A 13,006-nucleotide genomic window follows, 5' to 3' on the forward strand; every position below is an offset into this window, starting at 1 on the left:
CAGTATGTTTCAGGTGATTATAGGTAAACCAATCCCTCCTATTGGAGACACCACTGTGCTCCCATTGATCAATGTTAACCGGTTAGATTCATTATTATAGTGAATAAATAGTTCTGCCAAATTGATCACCAACATTTTGTGGCTGAGGAGGACAAGAGGTCTTTCACCATTAATGCTCGGCTGGACAACAGACAGTCCTTCACAGAGATGTTTTAATAAGGTCTCTTACGTTCTTTAAGATGTGGCCAGAGGGATGTCTGAGTCCATCTGGGTCACGGCACCAAATGTTGTAGAAGATTAGATCCAAAGATGAAGGCAGAGACTTTTTAATTGAATAGAAAGATCTTTAATCAAGCAGCTGCAGAGGAGATGATTGTGATTTCACAGGGAAGAACCCCCTGAGTAAATGGTTCCATGTCCCTTATATAGTGGGAGGTGATAATACCATCAGATTGTTACAGTTATTTATACCAGCAACAGTTCCAGAACACAATGGCCTTGTGTTTAAGGTACAGACACACCAGGACTCTATGAAAGGCATGACATCACAGTCCAACACAGAACATGTTCCTTGAGAAGTTACAACAGTTCAACACAAATTCTGCCACCACAACTAGTTTTCACTCACATGTGAGGGGCTGATGCTCATTGGCTAAGACTCAATTTGCTAGGGGGGGGTGAAATGTAGGGAAACAGTAATTCTGCTCATAGATTCTATTTGTATGAACGACACATTGATACATCAAGCACAAAGTGGGAGGTTTAAAATATACTTTCTTAGTCGCCAAAGTAACAGAGCTTGTCTTTAATGTTTATAACCCTTAAACTTGTTTAATTATAACCATTATAACCCTTATTATAACCATTATAACCCTTATTATAACCATTTTAACCCTTATTATAACCATTTTAACCATGGCTTATAACACTTATTACTTACCCCTTATAACCATTATTACTTAACACTTATAACCCTTATAACTTAGGGGATGTGTACTCAATAGTTGTGGGAATTACCACTGGACAAAACTCATCATTTTTCATCACAGTCACAATCACATCCATCCTCCTCATCACATTCCTTTAACTCATCCCCTGTTCTTCTCGCCATCTTCATGCTCCTCTCTCTGCTCCCTTTCCCGCTCCTCTTTTGCCCCGCCCCACCCTCTAATACTCTCTCTCTGTTCCTCCCTGTCTCATCCTGTTCTACACTTTGAATAGCTTTTCTTGGGCAATAATATGGGAATACCTTGAAGTCCTTGTAGAAACTCGTCAATTCTTTTTCGAGAACTCCCAAGGTATTTGAATTCACTGTTTCCCCCTTTACGTTCTTCCCCCAGTATGCTCCGGCCACCCACTCTCCCAGTTTGTTTTTACAGCAGTAGGCTGTCCACAGAAGATCCGGGATGTTCACTCGTTTGTTCAGTTTGTTGTTGCTGGGCACTGCTCCAGTCACCACATAGGCTTTAATCTGGTCTTCAGCTTCCTTACAGTTCTTCACAAGATATTCTCTGACTTTGCACTCAATTTTACTCCATCTGCCTCGGTTGAAGCCTCTTTCCTGTGGAACGGCGTTTGTCAGGGTGAAAGTGGACCTCATGGTATCATCATCAGCATACGAACATGGGAATAGGTGACCTCTGTCCAGATGCATGCCCTTTATCTTTACCTTGTAGTCTGCGTTCGTAGCCTGGTGCTCGACTCTTAGACGTCTACCTGCCACCATCATGTCACGTGTGTAATGTTTATCTTCAAGCTGCAGAAACATCAGTCCGACATTAAAACTATTAGAAAAATTCATACATTTAAAAAAAAATCACTATTTCACAATCCAGACTTAAGCTGAAAGTGGTTGCAACAAAGATACATATATACATGATATATACCAGTAATCAAATACACATGTTGAATGAATAGAGATTAGAACTACCTGAGGCTCCATCATCCAGGACTGACTAGGTAACACAACTGTCTGTGATATATACCAGTAAACAAATACACATGTTATGTTATATGACAAACATTAGTCCTACCTGGGGCTCTATCATCCAGGACTGACTAGGTAACATAACTGTCTGTGATATATACCAGTAAACAAATACACATGTTATGTTATATGACAAACATTAGTCCTACCTGGGGCTCGATCATCCAACGTTGATTTGGTCTGCGGTCTGTAGGAGGACCAGTGAAGGTGTAGGCTGAGAACACAGGGATCCTGTTGGTCGTATCGTAGAGAGTTGCAAACCTGTAGATGTTGTTAACTTCCGTTTTCTTCTTGTATTTAAACAACTGGCAGATCGGCTTGTAGCGGTTCTGGTCCTGGACTTTCCCATCAACCAAAATACCTGGGAGATTTGGAGTTGTCCCCTTCAGGAAGAAACTCTTGCACTGTGGAACATCACTGAACTTCTTCACTACATGAGAGAGAGCAGGAGGAAGGAGAGAGAGAAGGAGGAGAGTAGAGAGATGATTCAATACCCCCATCATCACCTGAAGACTGTACACCACAGAGACAAAGATGAAGTTACAGAGACCAGTTGGTAGACTGGAGAATGCTGATCTGAGTCAGGACAGGCTGATTTAAATAGTTATTTCAGAGACCAGTTGGTAGACTGGAGACTGTTGAGCTGAGTCAGGACAGACTGCTTTAAATAGTTATTTCAGAGACCAGTTGGTAGACTGGAGACTGCTGAGCTGAGTCAGGACAGACTGCTTTAAATTGGTTTTCAGAGACTCCTCCTTCAGATGTTAAGACAGAAAGGGTTGATTTGCATAAACCCCTCTGTTTCCATGGACACTGCTGTCACAAATAACATGTGTTTCACCTACTGTAGTTTCTAACACGTATGGACCCAGAACTTAATCACACAAGTCTATAGTTCTGGGAACACTTTGGTTCTGGTAGAAAAAAGTTTTAGGATAAAAACATGACTTTACTCAGCATAGAGTCTGTCAGAAGTTACACATCACACTATTACAACAGTGGGACTGTTCTGGAATTACGGTTGCTGAGTTCACATTCATTAATATCTCACAAGGCTTAGCGCCTCTGACTCAACAACTCAAAGAAGTAAACTTGCATTTCCCTTGACCAGCAAGTCAACATATTTAGTATGAGGTCTTAAAGGCCTCACATACATTACAGATATGATTACAACTGAATGAAACGGAGGAAGATGTGTCCAACTGAATGAAACGGAGGAAGATGTGTCCAACTGAATGAAACGGAGGAAGATGTGTCCAACTGAATGAAACGGAGGAAGCTATCAAATGTCAATCACATTTCCACCTCTGATTTGGCCTCTAACACATTTAATGGAAACCAGAAGATGGCAATACTGGATGTTTCATTTATTGGTGTTTATGTTGGTGTAGGTTTGGTTTCTGAGCTGTAATTATTAGGAATCATTAGGTATAATGGAGGCATGAGGGGAGCCATAATGAAGCTTGGGAGGGGCTGAATGCAGGGAAACATGGTCACATGAGGCAGTACTGATAAGGGGAGGAACCGTTTAAGGCTCATATCACTCAGATCCCTGCCTAGAAATAATGATGTAATGTTTAGTGATGAGGAGGAGACTCCACCCAGAATGGGGTATACAGTCGTGGCCAAAGGTTTTGAGAATGACACAAATATTAATTGTCACAAAGTCTGCTGCCTCAGCTTGTATGATGGCAATTTGCATATACTCCAGAATGTTATGAAGAGTGATCAGATGAATTGCAATTATTTGCAAAGTCCCTCTTTGCCATTCAAACGAACTGATTCCTCCAAAAACATTTACACTGCATTTCAGCCCTGTCACAAAAGGACCAGCTGACATCATGTCAGTGATTCTCTCATTAACATAGGTGTGAGTGTTGACGAGGACAAGGCTGGAGATCACTCTGTCATGCTGATTGAGTTCGAATAACAGACGAAGATTCAAAAGGAGGGTGGTGCTTGGAATCATTGTTCTTCCTCTGTCAACCATGGTTACCTGCAAGGAAACACGTGCCGTCATCATTGCTTTGCACAAAAAGGGCTTCACAGGCAAGGATATTGTCACGCCCTGACCATAGTTTGCTTTGTATGTTTCTATGTTTTGTTTGGTCATGGTGTGATCTGAGTGGGCATTCTATGTTGTATGTCTAGTTTGTCTGTTTCTGTGTTTGGCCTGATATGGTTCTCAATCAGAGGCAGGTGTTAGTCGTTGTCTCTGATTGGGAACCATATTTAGGTAGCCTGTTTTGTATTGTGGGTTGTGGGTGATTGTTTCTGTGTCTTTGTGTATGTCACCATACGGGACTGTTGCGTTTTCGTTCGTTTGTCCATTTATTGTTTTGTATGGTTATTCAGTGTTATTCGTTAATAAAAGTAACGATGTATTCATATCACGCTGCGCATTGGTCCTCCGATCCTTCTTACTACTCATCCTCAGATGAGGAGTACGACGAACGTGACAGATATTGCTGCCAGTAAGATTGCACCTAAATCAACCATTTATCGGATCATCAAGAACTTCAAGGAGAGCGGTTCAATTGTTTTGAAATAGGCTTCAGGGCGCCCAAGAAAGTCCAGCAAGCGCCAGGACCATCTTCTAAAGTTGATTCAGCTGCGGGATCGGGGCACCACCAGTACAGAGCTTGCTCAGGAATGGCAGCAGGCAGGTGTGAGTGCATCTGCACGCGCAGTGAAGTGAAGACTTTTGGAGGATGGCCTGGTGTCAAGAAGGGCAGCAAAGAAGCCACTTCTCTCCTGGAAAAACATCGGGGACAGACTGATATTCTGCAAAAGGTACAGGGATTGGACTGCTGAGGACTGGGGTAAAGTAATTTTCTCTGATGAATCCCCTTTCCGATTGTTTGGGGAATCCGGACAAAAGCTTGTCTGGAGAAGACAAGGTGAGCGCTACCATCAGTCCTGTGTCATGCCAGCCAACAGTAAAGCATCCTGAGACCATTCATGTGTGGGGTTGCTTCTCAGCCAAGGGAGTGGACTCACTCACAATTTTGCCTAAGAACACAGCCATGAATAAAGAATGGTACCAACACATCCTCCGATAGCAACTTCTCCCAAACATCCAGGAACAGTTTGGTGATGAACAATGCCTTTTCCAGCATGATGGAGCACCTTGCCATAAGGCAAAAGTGATAACTGAGTGGCTCGGGGAACAAAACATCGATATTTTGGGTCCATGGCCAGGAAACTCCCCAGACCTTAATCCCACTAAGAATTGGTGGTCAATCCTCAAGACGCCGGTGGACAAACAAAACCCCACAAATTCTGACAAACTCCAAGCATTGATTATGCAATAATGGGATGCCATCAGTCAGGATGTGGCCCAGAAGTTAACTGACAGCATGCCAGGGCAGATTGCAGAGGTCTTGAAAAAAAGGGTCAAATATTGCAAATATTGACTCTTTGCATCAACTTCATGTAATTGTCAATAAAAGCCTTTGACACTTATGAAATGCTTGTAATTATTCTTCAGTATTCCATAGTAACATCTGACAAAAATATCTAAAGAGACTGAAGCAGCAAACCTTGTGGAAATTAATATTTGTGTCGTTCCCAAAACATTTGGCCAAGACTGTATACTACCACAGGAGAAACCATGTCTGTGTCTAATGCAGCTGGTTTGACCCTCTGGGAAGAATAAACTTGGTTTGGTTCAAGTTCTCACTCTAGTAATAGAACCTAACAACATATTCTGTGGTCTGACCACTGCTGAGTTTATTTCCAGTAACTGAAGTAGGTCACAGTAAGAGTTGACACAAGGCTGTGTATGTAGAGTTAGAAAATGTGGTTCCTAACAACACTGTGGTCAGAGCAGCACTGGACTGTTTAACACCTCAGACTCAGCAGCTGTAGATTCTTCAGTTGAGGCCTTTTCTCAGTAAGAGTAGAGGAGACTGGGGAACAAACTAACACTTTTAGACTTTAGTTTATTAGGAAAATATTATTTAAGTTAGATTAATAATATTTGTATACAAACAACATATCTCAGCTACCATTACACACTAAGTATGTTCCTAGGAAGTACCAGTCATTTACAATTCAACCAAGTGGTGGGAATTAAATGTTACAATTGACCCAGTCAGTGAATGTTCGACAGGTCAATAATTTAACAAAAAGAGAAGCAGCAAGTATATTTACTTTAGGGTCTCAAAACCCTTTTTCTTCTTCAATAAAACTAAAAGTCATCAATGGATTTAAACAAAACCTCTTGGTCATGTAGAGACACTAACCAACCATTATCACATTGAATAAGAGCTTTCTACCTGGTTTCTAATTGGACTTATTTATCTGTTACAACTGACCCTGTGTTACTTTGTTCCCCAGTCTACCCTACCTTCATGGATAATATTTAAAATGACTGCTTCACTTCTTGTCAATATGGGGGCGCTGTTTTCACTTAGTAAAAATTCGTTCCCAAATTAAACTGCCTCGTACTCAATTCTTGCTCGTAAAATATGCATATTATTATTACTATTGGATAGAAAACACTCTAGTTTCTAAAACCGTTTGAATTATATCTGTGAGTGAAACAGAACTCAAGTTGCAGCAAACTTCCTGTCAGGAAGTGAGAAATCTGAAATCGGGCACTCTGTTCCAGGGTCAGTTTATTAATTTGCATGTAATCTATGAGTCGACATGCACTGCATACGATTTCCCCTAGATGTCAGTAAGCAGTGAGAATTGGAATGGGGTTGCTAGGTAGATCTGAGGCCGTATAAAGGCTCTTGGAACGGGGGGTGCACTCTTTTCAACGTTCGTCATGACGCGAGACAGACCTCAGGATGGCATTCTGAAAAGCTCTCGTTATAGGCCTTAGATATATCCGGCTCTGATTTTATTCGATATAGGTGTTAAAAACATCATAATGTAGTTATTTTAAACCGAGTTATATCAGTTTATATCAGTATATTCCGATTTTCGGAATTTTCTTTGTGCTGCGTTATGAAGAGTTGGACACGTCTGGGCCACATAGGAATTAGCAGCAAACATTAGCTAAGTTGAAGACGACAATCTACAACCGAGCAACGATGATTCTGGACAAAGGACAACTTGCACAAGATTCTGATGGAAGCTCATCAAATAGTAAGAACTATTTATGCTGTTAATTCGTATTTCTGTTGAAAAATGTTAAACTATAATTCCGCCATTAATTTCGGCACGGTCTCGCTGTAACGCACGCTGTATGTCGTAGTAACGTTCATTTTAAAAATCTAACACAGCGGTTGCATTAAGAACTAATGTATCTTTCATTTGCTGTCCAACCTGTATTTTTTTAGTCAAGTTTATGACTAGTTACTGATTAGATTAGGTGCCTCTCCCAAGATTTCTCCCGACATTTTGTTTGAAGTTTGGCTACTATTCACATTGTATAACCACGATTTGTGCCGCTAAATATGCACATTTTCGAACAAACTCTATATGTATTGTGTAATATGATGTTATAGGACTGTCATCTGAAGAAGTTTGAGAAGGTTAGTGAAAAAATGAATATCTTTTGCTGGTTTATTTGCTATCGCTAACGTTATGTTGAATGAATGGGGCTGTGTGGTAGGCTATTGTAGTAAGCTAATATAATGCTATATTGTGTTTTCGCTGTAAAACACTTAAAAAATCTGAAATATTGTCTGGATTCACAAGATATTTGTCTTTAATTTGCTGTACACCGTGTATTTTTCATAAATGTTTTATGATGAGTATTTAGGTATTTCATGTTGGTTTCTGTAGTTATTCTAGCTGCTTTGGTGAGAGTTGTGATGGTGGCTGCAATGTAAAACTATGATTTATACCTGAAATATGCACATTTTTCTAACAAAACATGCTATACAATAAATCTGTTATAGGACTGTCATCTGATGAAGTTGTTTCTTGGTTAGTGACTATTTATATCTTTATTTGGTCGAATTTGTGATAGCTACCTATGCAGGAAAAAAATGGTGGGAAAAAAAGTTGTGTCTTTTGCTATGGTGGTTAGCTAATAGAAATACATATTGTGTCTTCCCTGTAAAACATTTTAAAAATCAGAAATGATGGCTGGATTCACAAGATGTGTATCTTTCATTTGGTGTCTTGGACTTGTGATTTCATGAACATTTTATTATATGATATCCCTGTCGCTTTAGGCTAGGCTATGCTAGTCTGCTTTTTTGATGGGGGGATCCCGGATCCAGGTTTGTGACTCGTTAGAGGTTAAGTAAAACATTTTTAACTTCTTCAATCACCATAAAAATGTTAAACAGCTGAAGCAGGTCACACAATTTTACTTAATTACTATTTACTTCATGTAAAATGACCTTTGTAGTTGTGATTTAAAGGTGTGGACGTTTATTTGCTAATTGTTTACATGTAGTGTTGCCTTGAATGTTGGCTTGTATGATGTATGATATTCTATGAATCAGTTTCATATTTCATGAAACTACAGGAATACTTTGTTTCAGGGAAACATTATATTTGTTCAACATGCGTGTGGGGAGGAGTTCCCCTTTCTGTCCAATGAGGTCATTTCTGGACAATATTTCAGCCAGTAAAATGATGGTTCTACTTTAGAATGTGGAACACACAGCCAATAGGGAGGTTTGATTGTTACACATGATAAATAGTCACACCTGTTCCACATTCAGAGGAGTTTATCCAACCCTCCTTGTCCAGTCTTGACCACTAATTATACCAGACAGGACTCATCTTCATACAGAGGAGTTTATCCAACCCTCCTTGTCCAGTCTTGACAACTAATTATACCAGATAGGACACATCTTCATAGATGGGAGTTTATCCAACCCTCCTTGTCCAGTCTTGACAACTGAATGAAACGGAGGAAGCAATCAAATTTCAATCAAGTTTCCACCTCTGATTTGGCCTCTAACACATTTAATGGAAACCAGAATATATCAATAATGGTTTAATTTATTGGTGTTTATGTTGGTGTATTCTGTGGTCTGACCACTGCTGAGTTTATTTCCAGTAACTAAAGTAGGTCACAGTAAGAGTTGACACAAGGCTGTGTATGTAGAGTTAGAAAATGTGGTTCCTAACAACACTGTGGTCAGAGCAGCACTGGACTGTTTAACACCTCAGACTCAGCAGCTGTAGATTCTTCAGTTGAGGCCTTTTCTCAGTAAGAGTAGAGGAGACTGGGGAACAAACTAACACTTTTAGACTTTAGTTTATTATGAAAATATTATTTAAGTTAGATTAATAATATTTTTTTACAAACATCATATCTCAGCTACCATTACACACTAAGTATGTTCCTAGGACGTACCAGTCATTTACAATTCAACCAAAGGTGGAGGGAATTAAATGTTACAATTGACCCCGTAGGTGAATGTTCCACAGGTCAATAATTTAACAAAAAGAGAAGCAGCAAGTATATTTACTTCAGGGACTCAAAACCCTTTTTCTTCCTCAATAAAACTAAAAGTTTTCAAGGGATTTAAACAAAACCTCTTGGTCATGTTGAGAAACTAAACAAGCAATAGCAGTGTTGCTATTGAACGTTGGCTTGTATGATATACTATGAATCAATTTCTTATTTCATGAAACTACAGGAATCCTTTGTTTCAGGGAAACATTATATTTGTTCAACATGCGTGTGGGGAGGAGTTCCCCTTTCTGTCCAATGAGGTCATTTCTGGACAATATTTCAGCCAGTAAAATGATGGTTCTACTTTAGAATGTGGAACACACAGCCAATAGGGAGGTTTGATTGTTACACATGATAAATAGTCACACCTGTTCCACATACAGAGGAGTTTATCCAACCCTCCTTGTCCAGTCTTGACCACTAATTATACCAGACAGGACTCATCTTCATACAGAGGAGTTAATCCAACCCTCCTTGTCCAGTCTTGACCACTAATTATACCAGACAGGACTCATCTTCATACAGAGGAGTTTATCCAACCCTCCTTGTCCAGTCTTGACCACTAATTATACCAGACAGGACTCATCTTCATACAGAGGAGTTTATCCAACCCTCCTTGTCCAGTCTTGACCACTAATTATACCAGACAGGACTCATCTTCATACAGAGGAGTTTATCCAACCCTCCTTGTCCAGTCTTGACCACTAATTATACCAGACAGGACTCATCTTCATAGAGAGGAGTTTATCCAACCCTCCTTGTCCAGTCTTGACCACTAATTATACCAGACAGGACTCATCTTCATAGAGAGGAGTTTATCCAACCCTCCTTGTCCAGTCTTGACCACTAATTATACCAGACAGGACTAACTCTAGACCAGTTCCTCTGTTTACTTCAGACACATCTTCTTCCACATATCATCACAGAAAAGTTAATCAGTTAGATAATGTTTACTCAGTGGCATCCTGAGACATTGATAGATCATGAGAGAAGAAAATATTAAATTACCCTTTCTAAGCTGCTCATTTATTATGGAAAAACTCACCCCAGCACATTCTGAGGCAGGAAGGACATCACCCTCTTCTGGTCTTCACCCCACCAGGGAAAGGACAGTGATGGACTGTGAGCTCTGTAGGAGGCTCCTGGTAAACAGCATCCGGTCAATCCACTGCTGCTTCTTGTTGAGAGATGCCCGCCGGCTCTCTGGAATCACCAGCTGCATTTAAGGGAGAGAGAGAGAGAGAGAGGCAGGAAGGACATCACCCTCTTCTGGTCTTCACCCCACTGGGGCAAGTTCAGAAGACTGGGATGGATACAAGAGGGTCTGGGGTAGATCACCAGGGACAGGGGCCGAACGTGAGGCAGGAGGGAACGCTGGAGGTACCTGTATGTCCAAGGGTTCATACCTAATACATACAGAGAATACATAAGTGACAGATACAGTACTAAGCATTCTCAGCACCATGACAGCAGATCTACAGCATGAAAGGTAAGTGACAGATACTAGATTTAGTTGTGTAACTAAAGGACAAAGAATGCACAGGCCTTTATGACAGATACAGGAAGGGAGTGTCATAATGGAAGGGGTTTCATCTGTAAAAAGTCCACACTGCATTTATGGAAAGCTGTGTATCATTCAATACATGGACAAATAGTAAGATTAACACAATGCATATCTTCCATTATTGTAAAGTATTCATGCTTGCAGAATGCCAAGGGAATTGAATAGCCTACCTAACATTGCAATACATTGCAGAACCATATTCATGTGTAGATTGAAATGCAAGGCAAATGTTACATTCCACAGTTTCTGTGTTGTTGTGGGTTTGTGTGTATTTCAGGAAATGGCGTCCTGTGTTGGCTGTTGGTCTGTAAAAGTTGTTGAAAGTATTGTGTAGCCTCTCCTGCAGAGGTATGTGTATGCCATAGGACTGAGTGTTTTGGGGTTATTGAAATTGTTCACTAAGTTTGAATTATTCTGTTTCATTTGTTCCCAGAGGGGAAGGGCAAGGCACCTTGGGAGTGTTTAGGCAAGAGGCCTGCGGGCATACATAACCCGTAGTATTGAATCCGTCTATGCACACTAGGTAAGACCTGGGCGGATCACCTCCTGTATTTTGGTTAGCCGCCAGTAGGTGCTAAAGGTTAGGTAAGCTGTGGGAAGGCAGGTAAGGTAGGAGAGGGGACTTTTACTTTCTTTGCTTTGGTTCGGCCCAGCCCAGTTAACCCAACTTAACGTGTTTAAGGAAGAATTAGATTCCCTGTAAACGGTATTTTTCGATGCCGTCCTTCCCCGCACCTACGATCACATACCTTTTTCACTCCACGGGGAGTTGAGTTGTAGCAGGGTGTTGCGTTCCCTCCTCCAAGAGACGTACGTAACAGAAAAATCACGACTTCTACGCCATTAAACTAGATAACATTATACATGTATAAACTAATCCATGACTGATACATGTTGAATAAAACTGTTATACACTGGAACCGAAAATAAACTACTGTACAGTAACATGCTAAAGTTACTGAACTGTAGCCTGCATCACGTAAACACTATTTCACAACTTCACAGACGTCTTACAACATACAACAAAGCACGAATATAAGCGATAGTATGCATTAAAATAGCTACGATTGTAAAAATACTATTGAAAATGCAGACAAGTGGCCGCTGATTGTACCGGTAGTTACCGATACCAAACCAATGCTACGGGTATCATAGGTAGATGACTGCAGAGATAGAACTGTATAATGTTTTCAATTCACTTTTCCATTCTTCTTACAACTTCCCAGATGTAGCAATAAGATTACAATCCATTTCATCCAACCTTATTAAAGATACTTCCTCTGTAACTCTCCGTTTGATGTAAACAATGATCCGATGAGGGGAAAGTGTCTTCTTCTTCTGTGGGTTTTATGGCGGACAACACACAAAAAGGTGCTTTGCCGCCACCAACTGGACGGTTTGAAACAAAAAAAAATACAATAAAAAATAAATAACTCCAAACATAATAGTGATACTAACTTAATCCATCCACCCTAATAAAATAGTACATCGCCAAAACAAACAAAACTACCACTTCTTCCTTCTTTTAGTTCTCTACATGTCCCTTCTCGGACTCTAGGATCTGAGAGGGTGGTACGGCTCTAGGACTTGAGAGGGTGATACGGCTCTAGGACTTGAGAGGATGGTACGGCTGTAGGACTTGAGAGGGTGATACGGCTGTAGGACTTGAGAGGGTGATACGGCTCTAGGACTTGAGAGGGTGATACGGCTCTAGGACTTGAGAGGATGGTACGGCTCTTGGACCTGAGAGGTTGGTACGGCTCTAGGACCTGAGAGGGTGGTACGGCTCTAGGACCTGAGAGGGTGGTACGGCTCTAGGACCTGAGAGGGTGGTACGGCTCTAGGACCTGAGAGGTTGGTACGGCTCTAGGATCTGAGAGGGTGGTACGGCTCTAGGACCTGAGAGGGTGGTGAGGCTCTAGGATCTGAGAGGGTAGTGAGGCTCTAGGATCTGAGAGGGTGGTACGGCTCTAGGACCTGAGTGGGTGGTACGGCTCTAGGACCTGAGAGGGTGGTACGGCTCTAGGACCTGAGAGGGTGGTACGGCTCTAGGACCTGAGAAAGTGGTACGGCTCTA

At 41.1% G+C, this 13,006-nt stretch overlaps 1 protein-coding gene across 3 annotated transcripts; it reads right to left on the reverse strand.

Annotated features, from left to right (window-relative positions):
- Positions 1-323: 323 nt before the first annotated feature.
- LOC129848898 (endonuclease domain-containing 1 protein-like) lies at positions 324-12,292 on the reverse strand. Of its 3 annotated transcripts, none has more exons than XM_055916000.1 (4): positions 11,679-12,292; positions 10,411-10,581; positions 2,137-2,417; positions 324-1,756 (listed from the first exon to the last, which is right to left on the reverse strand). In XM_055916000.1, exons 2-4 carry the CDS (start codon positions 10,418-10,420, stop codon positions 1,034-1,036), a joined length of 1,014 nt encoding a protein of 337 aa, XP_055771975.1. In that variant the 5' UTR covers positions 10,421-10,581; positions 11,679-12,292; the 3' UTR covers positions 324-1,033. The 3 variants fall into 3 exon arrangements, with proteins under 3 accessions (XP_055771975.1, XP_055771974.1, XP_055771977.1); XM_055915999.1 differs by having other exon boundaries at positions 10,411-10,771; XM_055916002.1 differs by having other exon boundaries at positions 324-1,561; positions 1,670-1,756; positions 10,411-12,292.
- Between the last annotated feature and the right edge of the window lie 714 nt (positions 12,293-13,006).

Source organism: Salvelinus fontinalis, unplaced genomic scaffold (assembly GCF_029448725.1).
Source record: "Salvelinus fontinalis isolate EN_2023a unplaced genomic scaffold, ASM2944872v1 scaffold_1269, whole genome shotgun sequence".
Lineage (NCBI taxonomy): Eukaryota > Metazoa > Chordata > Actinopteri > Salmoniformes > Salmonidae > Salvelinus > Salvelinus fontinalis.

Bases quoted from the DNA above. Each gene is read 5' to 3' on its own strand.
- LOC129848898 (XM_055916000.1), bottom strand. The intron at 1,757-2,136 runs GTAGGACTAATG...ATGTTTCTGCAG, and splicing joins GTTGGATGATCGAGCCCCAG to CTTGAAGATAAACATTACAC.